Here is a 13446-nt window from a genome sequence, read left to right on the forward strand (position 1 = left end):
TCATGTGAGGGCTTTTTTTTGCTGAGGGCTACATATCAACCAGGAAGGTAAGCAGTTCCAATGTCACTCAAGGCAGCAGATGGAACTGCTCTATATAGTTCTGTGGTATTTCAATAGGTTAGTAGGCCATAAGACATTCAACATTTGAGAGGTCTCAAAATGTATCTACCGGTTCATAGGGCCTACTACACGAGTGGGATCTGGTTGAAGGGTTCAACCCAAAGTTGGTGGTCGGTTTGCATGGAAAGGTTGCCCTCTTGTGGAATTAAATAGAACTACAACTGACGGAGTAGTCTGCCGATTGAACGTGAGAGGTTGCGGTGGCAGCGCATTGGGTGTAAATCCTTCATTCACAGCTCTCTCTATGGGTGATGTAGAATAGGGTTAGATCTGGTCGCTCTTGGATCTAAATGATTACACAATGTAGCCTGATAGTCAAGCCCAATAGGCTAGTCGGTGCATTTCCAAAAGCAGTCAGATGGACTGCAATGATATGATATCAACTGTCCCACTTTTTCACTGACGATGCGAATGGGGCTAGGTCCGTCTACGCTCAGTACCCGGATGTGCGGCACTGTATTGTGCAATTCTCCGGAGTCCTATTAACAGGATTTGCTTGACTGTGGAAGATTATTAGATTTTCAAAATGATTTCAACGGAACTGGTGCGGTCATCGAGTGACTGAGACCGCGAGATGGAGGACGAGCTGGTGTCAGAGGATGATATCTGTAAGGACTTCTCTTTGTAGCTTAAGCTTGCCTTTTGATGCTCATTGTGTTAATACGACTTCAGGTTGTATTGTGAGAATACCATGCAAGGCTGCCTACCTGTCCACTACTGGACTGACCTAAAGAATAGGTAATATCATCTCAATTAATTTGTCACCTATTTTTTGGGGACTGTTTTCTCTCGAACAGCCTGGTAGAAATTAGAGTAACATATTTAGGGTGAGTTATTTATTTATTTGCATTTAACAAAGTTCCGAATATGTTTAATGTCGAGTGGCACGTGTAAGAATAACATACGAGCTGGACAAAAACAGCAGCAGCTGGGACCTGCTGGACGGTGTAACCCAGACATACATGATGACATATTAGACCTAATGCATATACTCTATATTGATTGATTGAAAATGTATACAAAACATAAAATAAAAATCTAGGATAGACACACTAAAGCTAATAGCTTATTTCCATTGTGGTCCTCATTGAAATGGGTGGGGGGGTTGTTTTATCTGTGCATTTTATTTATTTGAGCTTTTAGATATCCCAGCCAACAAAGTGACACTACAGGCTCCTAGTGTGCTACTGGTGGATGTTCATGAAGATTGATTGAAATTGGATCTGACCATCTTTCCTCCTCTAGCATTACCACAGGCCAGTGAAGTCACGCTGATTACAGAGACAAACATCAAAAAAGGCAACTGGGTCAGTGAGCTGAGCTCCAGGGACCCATGGGAAAACGTTACAGGATAAGGAGAATATGATATATCATGGATAGTGGACTGTTTGAGGTGGTGCTTGAGAGGAGAAGCCCTCATTAGTGGAGAGACTGATGTGTTCCTGCCCAGACGTATCTGTCTCTTCCGCAGTGCTCCGGTCGGAAAAAGACTTCCATGACGCAGCGAAGAGGAACGACACGGAGAAAATGAAGGAGCTGATGAAGAAAGGGGTGGATGTCAAGGCCAAGAACAAAGTGAGACACGCACACATACAACACACACAACACATACACACGCACACCTACAACACACGGCTAGGAATCCACGGAGCTGTGTTAGAACAGATTGCGAACTGACCGCTGCCAGTCGACTTCCTCCAAGTCAGTGACTGTTCCCATGCTTTGGCGGTGGAGAGGAAACACACTTCTTGTTGCTCTTAGAACAGGATGTTAACTTGTAAACTCAGTGTTGAACGCCCTGAAAGAGGTTTCTGTTGGCTATGTGCTGTGTACTTGTTAACCGTGTGTGATACTGTAGTTATATCAACCCCCCTGTGTCCAGTCTGTTGGTTATGAAGCGTCTGTCTGGCCCTCAGATAGACCGGAAGGCCCTTCACTGGGCAGCTGGCGCTGGGAGCGAACAGGCCCTACGTCTGCTCCTGGACCATGACACAGAGCTGGACGAGGAGGACAGTGTATGTACACACACACACACACACCCAACACACGCACACACACACAACACACACACACACGCACACACACACAACACACGCACACACACACAACACACACACGCGCACACACAACACACACACACAGTATATGCATACGCGCGCACACACACACGCACAAAGAGAGCCCTGTCATTTTGTCTTAGAACAATACTGTTATGATTATTGTGGTAGCCTACTGAATATTTGATGGCTGACTGTGTAGCCAACCAGATGCAGTCTGTGTGACATCTCATGCCTGAAGAGATGAGTGTGTAATTACTCTGTCAATAGGCAGCTTTTAACATGCATTCCAGGTACTGTACAGTATATGGTGTATATGATGATCAAGGTCTTATCCTCACAGTTTGGGATGAACTCTCTGTTGCTGGCGGCCTGGTTCGGCCATCTTAAGATCATGCAGATCTTGGTTTCCTGTGGAGCAAAGCTCACCTGTGAAAACAAGGTAAGGCTCACCTGTGAAAACAAGGTAAGGCCTTTATTGGCCATTAATCAGGACATGTGCTACAGTAGGACCCATGCAGCCTGTGCAGTGTGTGTGCAGGGTTTTTACTGCATAGAGGATTTTTTGTCCCCAAAAGAGATTTTAGCCAGCGCCAAAGGAAAATCACCAGTGCCAAAATGCTAAAAATTGAGAATAAAAATAACAATTCAAATCCTCTCCAAATGTGTTTGATAGCTTGTTTTAAGTGCAGCCCATCCCTCTTTCTTGCATTGTCCATGGTTTGGACCACTAGTAATCGAGATAATTAATAGACAGGTTATCAGGACCTTAAACATTTTGTCTACATATCCATTTTGTGTCCTGTCGGGAGATTTCCCACGATTGTGAAAAGTGAGCTCAGTCAGAACGACAGTGAAGAATATAGGCCTATACATGCTAGTAGGCTACTCAGCATAAAACAGAGGTTTCCCCCAAAAAACAGTGTGCGCATTCTGAGCCAGGAACCCCCTGGGTGCCCCTCTCTCTCCCAGAACGGCCTGACCATGCTGCACTGTGCGGCCCAGCGAGGACACGTCCGGCTGCTGGAGTTCATCATGGAGGATCTGGAGGACGTCAGGGTGGACAAGGTGGACAAGGTGACTGCAAACAGTCTGCATGTTTCCTCTACCTATAGGCAAGGAAAGGCAAGTTTATTTGTATTTCACATTTCAGCAACAAGGCAATTCAAAGTGCTTTACATGAGACATTAAAAGCATCAAGACAAAGTGCAAGAGACACATAAAAGGTCATATAAAACGAAATGCAAAAAAGGGCATTTAAAACAAAATGCAGGAAAAATAAAATACAGGAATAAAAGTTACAGTGCAGTGTATGAATGAATGATTATTTGATTTAATAAAAAGCAGCAGCAGTCTTCAGTCTTGATTTAAAAGAACTGAGAGTTGCAGCAGACCTGCAGTTTTCTGGAAGTTTGTTCCAGATATGTGGAGCATAAAAACTGAGCGCTGCTTCTCCATGTTTTGTTTGAACTCTGGGGACAGAGTACAGTATAGGGTGTTCCTAGATACAGTATTGTTCTCTGCCCAGTAAACACACAAGGAACAAAAGAAGCCACTATAAACTATGTTTGCTTTAAGGAATCAATGTGTCCCCACCCTCAGTACATAGCAGGCCTCACATGGCTACTGTGCTGTCTGTCCCATTCTCCTACACCGTGTGTGTGAGTGTGTGTGTGCGTGCGTGTGTGTGCGTGTGTGTGCGTGCGTGCGAGTGTGTGTGTGTGTCTCTGTGTGCGTGTGTCTCTGTGTGTGTGTGTGTCTCTGTGTGTCTGTGTGTGTGTGAGTGTAAGTGTGTGTGTGTGTGAGTGTGTGTGTGAGTGTGTGTGTGTGTGTGTGTGTGTGTGTGTGCGTGTGTGTGCGTGTGTGTCTCTGTGTGTGTGTGAGTGTGTGTGTGTCTGTGTGTGTGTGTCTCTGTGTGTGTGTGTCTCTGTGTGTGTGTGTGTGTGTGTGTCTGTGTGTGTGTGTGTGTGTGTGTGTGTGAGTGTGTGTGTGAGTGTGTGTGTCTCTGTGTGTGTGTGTGTGTGTGTGTGTGTGTGTGTGAGTGTGTGTGTCTCTGTGTGTGTGTGTGCGTGCATGTGTATGTGAGTGTGAGTGTGTGATTTCTGTCTGTTCATCATTGACCCCGTGACCCCTCTGCTCCTCAGTCAGGGAAGACGGCGTTCCACCTGGCAGCGCAGCACGGCCACCTGGAGGTGGTTGACTTCCTCATCGGGATGGGCTGCAGACACGGCCTCAAGGACAAGGTAGGGCTGGGATGGGCTGGTCCAGGTAGGGCTGGGATGGGCTGCAGACACGCCTCAAGGACAAGGTAGGGCTGGGACGGGCTGCAGACACGGCCTCAAGGACAAGGTAGGGCTGGGATGGGCTGCAGACACGGCCTGAAGGACAAGGTAGGGCTGGGATGGGCTGGTCCAGGTAGGGCTGGGATGGGCTGGTCCAGGTAGGGCTGGGATGGGCTGGTCCAGGTAGGGCTGGGATGGGCTGCAGACACGGCCTCAAGGACAAGGTAGGGCTGGTCCATACGGTACTGAGACGCTCATTTCCACTCTCTTGAAATACAGGCACACACACGCTCGCATGGACACACACAACCATTGGTCACACAAACATCTGTGTATGTTTTGGATAATGTCAGTGTATTTAATTGTGTAAAATTTATTAATGTGATTTTATGTTGTTATATCGTTTTTATATTGTTTTGTATTGTTTATTGTCCTTTTTGTTCCTTTTTTGCTCTTCTGCTTGTTGTATGTTTGTGTTGCTGAATCACTGGACGGAGACAATATACGATACGATATACGAATTAAAAGAAAACAAAATTTGCATCTTTATATGCATCTTTATATGCATGTAAAACAAAATTATATCAGATTCTCATTCACTATTAGGAAAATTTACATTTTCTTAGCCTGGATCCTGTGGTAAACTATAACAATTTTTATTTTTATTTTTTATTTTTATACAGATTTTATCCATTTCAACTGAGTTACACCAACAAAATGTGCAGAGGCCTGTGCTCTCTCTGCACACCCTTTCTAGTTTGCGTGATGTTTTTTGTGAATTGTTTTTACTGTAACACCAACCTGCCTAAATTAGCCTTTGGCTATAATCAGGCATATTTACATTTATTGTTGAATGTTTGTTAATATGCACTGTTCCTACTTAATAAAATTTAAATAAGTAAATGAATGATGTATACTGAGTAACCAGGGCCACCCTGGTCTCAGTGGGCTTCCCTGTTTAAATAAAGGTCAAATAAAAATAATAAATTGGTAAAATTTAAGTACAGTTTAACTGACATCTATACTGACATAACTGATGTATGTACTGTATAACTCACATCTTATCACATGTAGAAGGGACATGCTCTGCTGTTCTAACCGTGATTCAGGAAGAGAACACCGCCATGCACCTGGCCGCCAAGCACGGACACGCTGAGCTGCTGCAGAAGATCATCGAGACCGGACTGGACATGGATGAGAGAAACATGGTGAGTAGATCAGGGTTCATACTGTACATATATATATATAGAAACAGAGTTCATACTGTATATATATATATATACAGAAACAGAGTTCATACTGTACATATATATATATACAGAAACAGAGTTCATACTGTACATATATATATACATAAACAGAGTTCATACTGTACATATATATATACAGAAACAGAGTTCATACTGTACATATATATATATATATATATATATATATATATATATACAGAAACAGAGTTCATACTGTACATATATATATACATATACAGAAACAGAGTTCATACTGTACATATATATATATATAGAAACAGAGTTCATACTGTACATATATATATATATATATATATATACAGAAACAGAGTTCATACTGTACATATATATATATATACAGAAACAGAGTTCATACTGTACATATATATATATATATATATATATATACAGAAACAGAGTTCATACTGTACATATATATATATATACAGAAACAGAGTTCATACTGTACATAAATATATATACAGAAACAGAGTTCATACTGTACATATATATATACAGAAACAGGGCTGAGAAGAAATGTTCTGAACGTAATTTTCCAGGACGGACAGACAGCTTTGCACCTGTCAGCTGACGGAGGTCACTACGAATGTGTCAAACTACTGCTGGAGTCCAGCTGCGATGCCAACGCGCTGACTAACGTAAGTCTCTTCTCTACGTGTATGGACAAATGGACAAAAAGGCAAAAGAGCTGTGTGCACATCCAACCTTAGTAGGCCAGGTGCTGGATCTTAGAGTACATATGTGAGAAGAGAGGAAAGATCCGCACACTGATTTCTCCCGGTCCACTTTATTGAGAATAACGCAACGTTTCTGATGAAGACCTAAGGGTCGAAACGTTTCTGATGAAGACCTAAGGGTCGAAACGTTGCTGATGAAGACCTAAGGGTCGAAACGTTTCTGATGAAGACCTAAGGGTCGAAACGTTTCTGATGAAGACCTAAGGGTCGAAACGTTTCTGATGAAGACCTAAGGGTCGAAACGTTTCTGATGAAGACCTAAGGGTCGAAACGTTTCTGATGAAGACCTAAGGGTCGAAACGTTTCTGATGAAGACCTAAGGGTCAAAACGTTGCTGATGAAGACCTAAGGGTCAAAACGTTGCGATACTCTCAATAAAGTGGACCGGGAGAAATCAGTGTGCGGATCTTTCCTCTTCTCATTCATTCTGAAATGGACACCACCCTTTCTGATAGAAATAGTATATGAGCAGGTTTATGTGTAGCGTGTTCCATGGCTGTGTGTTGTGTTGTTATGCAGAAGAGTATGCAGTATATGTATAAAGTAAGTAGCCTTGAGAACCAGTGTTTCTCGGGCCTAGTGGCCCATAGGGCATCTCCTGTTTCTGTAGCGTGAGGCAGCTTGATGTACAAGTCCACCCCCCGGACAGGACGCTAGACAGTCCACCCCCTGGACATGACGCTAGACAGTCCACCCCCCGGACAGGACGCTAGACAGTCCACCCCCTGGACAGGACGCTAGACAGTCCACCCCCCGGACAGGACGCTAGACAGTCCAACCCCCGGACACGATGCTAGACAGTCCACCCCCTGGACAGGACGCTAGACAGTCCACCCCCTGGACAGGACGCTAGACAGTCCACCCCCCGGACAGGACGCTAGACAGTCCACCCCCTGGACAGGACGCTAGACAGTCCACCCCCCGGACACGATGCTAGACAGTCCACCCCCTGGACAGGACGCTAGACAGTCCACCCCCCGGACACGATGCTAGACAGTCCACCCCCTGGACAGGACGCTAGACAGTCCACCCCCCGGACATGACGCTAGACAGTCCACCCCCTGGACACGACGCTAGACATGACAGTATATGTAGATGAGAAGGTGTATGTGTAGCGTGTCTAATGGCTGTGTGTTGTGTTGTGTCGCCTTGTTGAGAGGGTTCAGGGAAGAATTTTTACAGCTCACTTATCTGGCCCCCGGGTGATTGCTGTTTTTTTTGCTTCCCTATGGAATATGTAGAGGTGGGTCGTATGCCCTCCTCCCTTGTTCTCTGTAAAGCGCATTGTGTTGCCTCTGGGTATGAAATGCGCTATACAAATAAAGCTTTGATTGATCGATTGATTGTGTTGTGTTGTTGTGCAGAAGAGTATGAACGCGCTCCACTACGTGGCCCTGCACGGCTTCCACAGGGAGGCCAGCCTGCTGCTGGAGGGAGGGGTCAACACAGACACTATAGACCATGTAAGAATGTAGACCATGTAAGACTGTAGACCACATAAGAATGTAGACCATGTAAGAATGTAGACCATGTAAGAATGTAGACTACGTAAGAATGTAGACCATGTAAGAATGTAGACCATGTAAGAATGTAGACCATGTAAGAATGTAGACTATGTAAGAATGTAGACTACGTAAGAATGTAGACCATGTAAGAATGTAGACCATGTAAGAATGTAGACCATGTAAGAATGTAGACTATGTAAGAATGTAGACCATTTAAGACTGTAGACCATTTAAGACTGTAGACCATGTAAGAATGTAGATCATGTAAGAATGTAGACCATGTAAGAATATAGACCACGTAAGAATGTAGACCATGTAAGACTAGATCATGTAAGAATGTAGACCATGTAAGAATGTAGACCATGTAAGAATGTAGACCATGTAAGAATGTAGACCTTGTAAGGATGTAGACCATGTAAGAATGTAGACCATGTAAGAATGTAGACCAGTAAGAATGTAGACCACGTAAGAATGTAGACCATGTAAGAATGTAGACCATGTAAGAATGTAGACCACGTAAGAATGTAGACCATGTAAGAATGTAGACCACGTAAGAATGTAGACCATGTAAGAATGTAGACCATATGAGAATGTAGACCAGTAAGAATGTAGACCATGTAAGAATGTAGACCATGTAAGAATGTAGACCAGTAAGAATGTAGACCATGTAAGAATGTAGACCATGTAAGAATGTAGACCATGTAAGAATGTAGACCATGTAAGAATGTAGACCATGTAAGACTAGACCATGTAAGAATGTAGACCATGTAAGAATGTAGACCATGTAAGAATGTAGACCATGTAAGAATGTAGACCAGTAAGAATGTAGACCATGTAAGAATGTAGACCATGTAAGACTAGACCATGTAAGAATGTAGACCACGTAAGAATGTAGACCACGTAAGAATGTAGACCATGTGAGAATGTAGACCATGTAAGAATGTAGACCATGTAAGAATGTAGACTACGTAAGAATGTAGACCATGTAAGAATGTAGACCATGTAAGAATGTAGACCATGTAAGAATGTAGACCATGTAAGAATGTAGACCATGTGAGAATGTAGACCATGTAAGAATGTAGACCATGTAAGAATGTAGACTACGTAAGAATGTAGACCATGTAAGAATGTAGACCATGTAAGAATGTAGACCATGTAAGAATGTAGACCATGTAAGAATGTAGATCATGTAAGACTAGACCATGTAAGAATGTAGACCATGTAAGAATGTAGACCATGTAAGAATGTAGACCATGTAAGAATGTAGACCATGTAAGACTAGACCATGTAAGAATGTAGACCATGTAAGAATGTAGACCATGTAAGAATGTAGACCACGTAAGAATGTAGACCACGTAAGAATGTAGACCATGTGAGAATGTAGACCATGTAAGAATGTAGACCATGTAAGAATGTAGACTACGTAAGAATGTAGACCATGTAAGAATGTAGACCATGTAAGAATGTAGACCATGTAAGAATGTAGACCATGTAAGAATGTAGACCATGTGAGAATGTAGACCATGTAAGAATGTAGACCATGTAAGAATGTAGACTACGTAAGAATGTAGACCATGTAAGAATGTAGACCATGTAAGAATGTAGACCATGTAAGAATGTAGACCATGTAAGAATGTAGATCATGTAAGACTAGACCATGTAAGAATGTAGACCATGTAAGAATGTAGACCATGTAAGAATGTAGACCATGTAAGAATGTAGACCATGTAAGACTAGACCATGTAAGAATGTAGACCATGTAAGAATGTAGACCATGTAAGAATGTAGACCATGTAAGAATGTAGACCATGTAAGACTAGACCATGTAAGAATGTAGACCATGTAAGAATGTAGACCATGTAAGACTAGACCATGTAAGAATGTAGACCATGTAAGAATGTAGACCATGTGAGAATGTAGACCATGTGAGAATGTAGACCATGTAAGAATGTAGACCGTGTAAGAATGTAGACCATGTAAGAATGTAGATCATGTAAGAATGTAGACCATGTAAGAATGTAGACCATGTAAGACTAGACCATGTAAGAATGTAGACTATGTAAGAATGTAGACCATGTATGAATGTAGACCGTGTAAGAATGTAGACCAGTAAGAATGTAGACCATGTAAGAATGTAGACTACGTAAGAATGTAGACCATGTAAGAATGTAGACCATGTAAGAATGTAGACCACTAAGACTGTAGACCATGTAAGAATGTAGACCACGTAAGACTGTAGACCACGTAAGAATGTAGACCATGTAAGAATGTAGACCATGTAAGAATGTAGACCATGTAAGAATGTAGATCATGTAAGACTAGACCATGTAAGAATGTAGACCATGTAAGAATGTAGACCAGTAAGAATGTAGACCATGTAAGAATGTAGACTACGTAAGAATGTAGACCATGTAAGAATGTAGACCATGTAAGAATGTAGACCATGTAAGACTGTAGACCATGTAAGAATGTAGACCATGTAAGACTGTAGACCACGTAAGAATGTAGACCATGTAAGAATGTAGACCATGTAAGAATGTAGATCATGTAAGACTAGACCATGTAAGAATGTAGACCATGTAAGAATGTAGACCATGTAAGAATGTAGACCATGTAAGACTAGACCATGTAAGAATGTAGACCATGTAAGAATGTAGACCATGTAAGAATGTAGACCATGTAAGAATGTAGACCATGTAAGACTAGACCATGTAAGAATGTAGACCATGTAAGAATGTAGACCATGTAAGACTAGACCATGTAAGAATGTAGACCATGTAAGAATGTAGACCATGTGAGAATGTAGACCATGTGAGAATGTAGACCATGTAAGAATGTAGACCGTGTAAGAATGTAGACCATGTAAGAATGTAGATCATGTAAGAATGTAGACCATGTAAGAATGTAGACCATGTAAGACTAGACCATGTAAGAATGTAGACTATGTAAGAATGTAGACCATGTAAGAATGTAGACCATGTAAGAATGTAGACCATGTATGAATGTAGACCGTGTAAGAATGTAGACCAGTAAGAATGTAGACCATGTAAGAATGTAGACTACGTAAGAATGTAGACCATGTAAGAATGTAGACCATGTAAGAATGTAGACCACTAAGACTGTAGACCATGTAAGAATGTAGACCACGTAAGACTGTAGACCACGTAAGAATGTAGACCATGTAAGAATGTAGACCATGTAAGAATGTAGACCATGTAAGAATGTAGATCATGTAAGACTAGACCATGTAAGAATGTAGACCATGTAAGAATGTAGACCAGTAAGAATGTAGACCATGTAAGAATGTAGACTACGTAAGAATGTAGACCATGTAAGAATGTAGACCATGTAAGACTGTAGACCATGTAAGAATGTAGACCATGTAAGAATGTAGACCATGTAAGAATGTAGACCATGTAAGAATGTAGACCATGTAAGAATGTAGACTACGTAAGAATGTAGACCATGTAAGAATGTAGACCATGTAAGAATGTAGACCATGTAAGACTGTAGACCATGTAAGAATGTAGACCATGTAAGACTGTAGACCACGTAAGAATGTAGACCATGTAAGAATGTAGACCATGTAAGAATGTAGACCATGTAAGAATGTAGACCAGTAAGAATGTAGACCATGTAAGAATGTAGACTACGTAAGAATGTAGACCATGTAAGAATGTAGACCATGTAAGAATGTAGACCACTAAGACTGTAGACCATGTAAGAATGTAGACCATGTAAGACTGTAGACCATGTAAGAATGTAGACCATGTAAGAATGTAGATCATGTAAGACTAGACCATGTAAGAATGTAGACCATGTAAGAATGTAGACCATGTAAGAATGTAGACCATGTTAGAATGTAGACCACGTAAGAATGTAGACCATGTAAGAATGTAGACCATGTAAGAATGTAGACCATGTAAGAATGTAGATCATGTAAGACTAGACCATGTAAGAATGTAGACCGTGTAAGAATGTAGACCATGTAAGAATGTAGACCATGTAAGAATGTAGACATGTAAGAATGTAGACCATGTAAGAATGTAGACCATGTAAGAATGTAGACCATGTAAGACTAGAACATGTAAGAATGTAGATCATGTAAGAATGTAGACCAGTAAGAATGTAGACCATGTAAGAATGTAGACCATGTAAGAATGTAGATCATGTAAGACTAGACCATGTAAGAATGTAGATCATGTAAGAATGTAGACCAGTAAGAATGTAGACCATGTAAGAATGTAGACCATGTAAGAATGTAGACATGTAAGAATGTAGACCATGTAAGAATGTAGACCATGTAAGAATGTAGACCATGTAAGACTAGAACATGTAAGAATGTAGATCATGTAAGAATGTAGACCATGTAAGAATGTAGACCATGTAAGAATGTAGATCATGTAAGAATGTAGACCATGTAAGAATGTAGACCATGTAAGAATGTAGACATGTAAGAATGTAGACCACGTAAGAATGTAGACCATGTGAGAATGTAGACCATGTAAGAATGTAGACCACGTAAGAATGTAGACCATGTAAGAATGTAGACCATGTAAGAATGTAGACCATGTAAGAATGTAGACCATGTGAGAATGTAGACCATGTAAGAATGTAGACCATGTAAGAATGTAGATCATGTAAGAATGTAGACCATGTAAGAATGTAGACCATGTAAGAATGTAGACCATGTGAGAATGTAGACCATGTAAGAATGTAGATCATGTAAGAATGTAGACCATGTGCGCCCATTTTGGTTCTATCCTCACACGTATCAGTAAGTAAAGAGGTTGCTTGGTAAGGTCTGTCAACTAACATGTTATAGGGGAAGGGTTTAGTATGAGCTAGCTGAACTGGTTCAAACTCACGCCTCAGTATAAACACTGCCCACTCGCGCCTTCAAATCACTAGTTTTTCAGTGGCGTAGCTGGTTGAAGCAGTGTTTCTCACAGGCGGTCAAATGTGTTTGTAAGTCAGAGGACCCATGATCAAGCCCCCACCAAGCAGATCTCATTTTGACTCAAATGACCGAAGTAAAATCAAAGGAGTCTGTTCTATCCTTCGTGCTGCTATGCGTAAACCAAGCAGCAGAGGGCGCCGTTACACCTTGTTAGCCCTGCGTTTACTTTGTCTGCTCATGTTCTGAACGGTTCAAACATGCGCTTGTGTTTTATGTTTTGAATAGCAACACATGTCACCTGTGCACATAGCTGTGCTCAACAATCACATAGAGATGGTTCGTCTGCTCGTAGACGCCGACTGTGACCTGGACATCGCTGACAACGTAAGTCATGTTTCCACTGTATAGAGAGGGACATGCCCTGTGATAATAACATGTCTGTACAGATAGGGACATGCCATGTGATAATAACATGTCTGTACAGTAATGCTACTATAATGTGCTGCATGACATTGTTTTACATGTCAGTTTTTACTCTTAAGGTTGATATATACATATTATGGGAAACTTATTT

At 41.6% G+C, this 13446-nt stretch overlaps 1 protein-coding gene across 1 annotated transcript in view; it reads left to right on the forward strand.

Annotated features, from left to right (window-relative positions):
- Positions 1 to 694: 694 nt before the first annotated feature.
- The window catches only part of ankdd1a (ankyrin repeat and death domain containing 1A), a gene marked incomplete at both ends in the record, with an annotated part of 16047 nt that continues 3295 nt past the window's right edge, over positions 695 to 13446 (forward strand). Inside the window, 10 exons of the mRNA XM_084436592.1 lie at positions 695 to 728; positions 1592 to 1695; positions 2037 to 2135; positions 2521 to 2619; positions 3150 to 3254; positions 4322 to 4420; positions 5569 to 5667; positions 6270 to 6368; positions 7832 to 7930; positions 13158 to 13256. Of these exons, the coding sequence (XP_084292718.1) occupies positions 695 to 728; positions 1592 to 1695; positions 2037 to 2135; positions 2521 to 2619; positions 3150 to 3254; positions 4322 to 4420; positions 5569 to 5667; positions 6270 to 6368; positions 7832 to 7930; positions 13158 to 13256 (936 nt within the window). The remainder of the gene's footprint in view (positions 729 to 1591; positions 1696 to 2036; positions 2136 to 2520; positions 2620 to 3149; positions 3255 to 4321; positions 4421 to 5568; positions 5668 to 6269; positions 6369 to 7831; positions 7931 to 13157; positions 13257 to 13446) is intronic.

Source organism: Borostomias antarcticus (assembly GCF_949987555.1).
Source record: "Borostomias antarcticus genome assembly, chromosome: 4".
NCBI classification, from domain to species: domain Eukaryota; kingdom Metazoa; phylum Chordata; class Actinopteri; order Stomiiformes; family Stomiidae; genus Borostomias; species Borostomias antarcticus.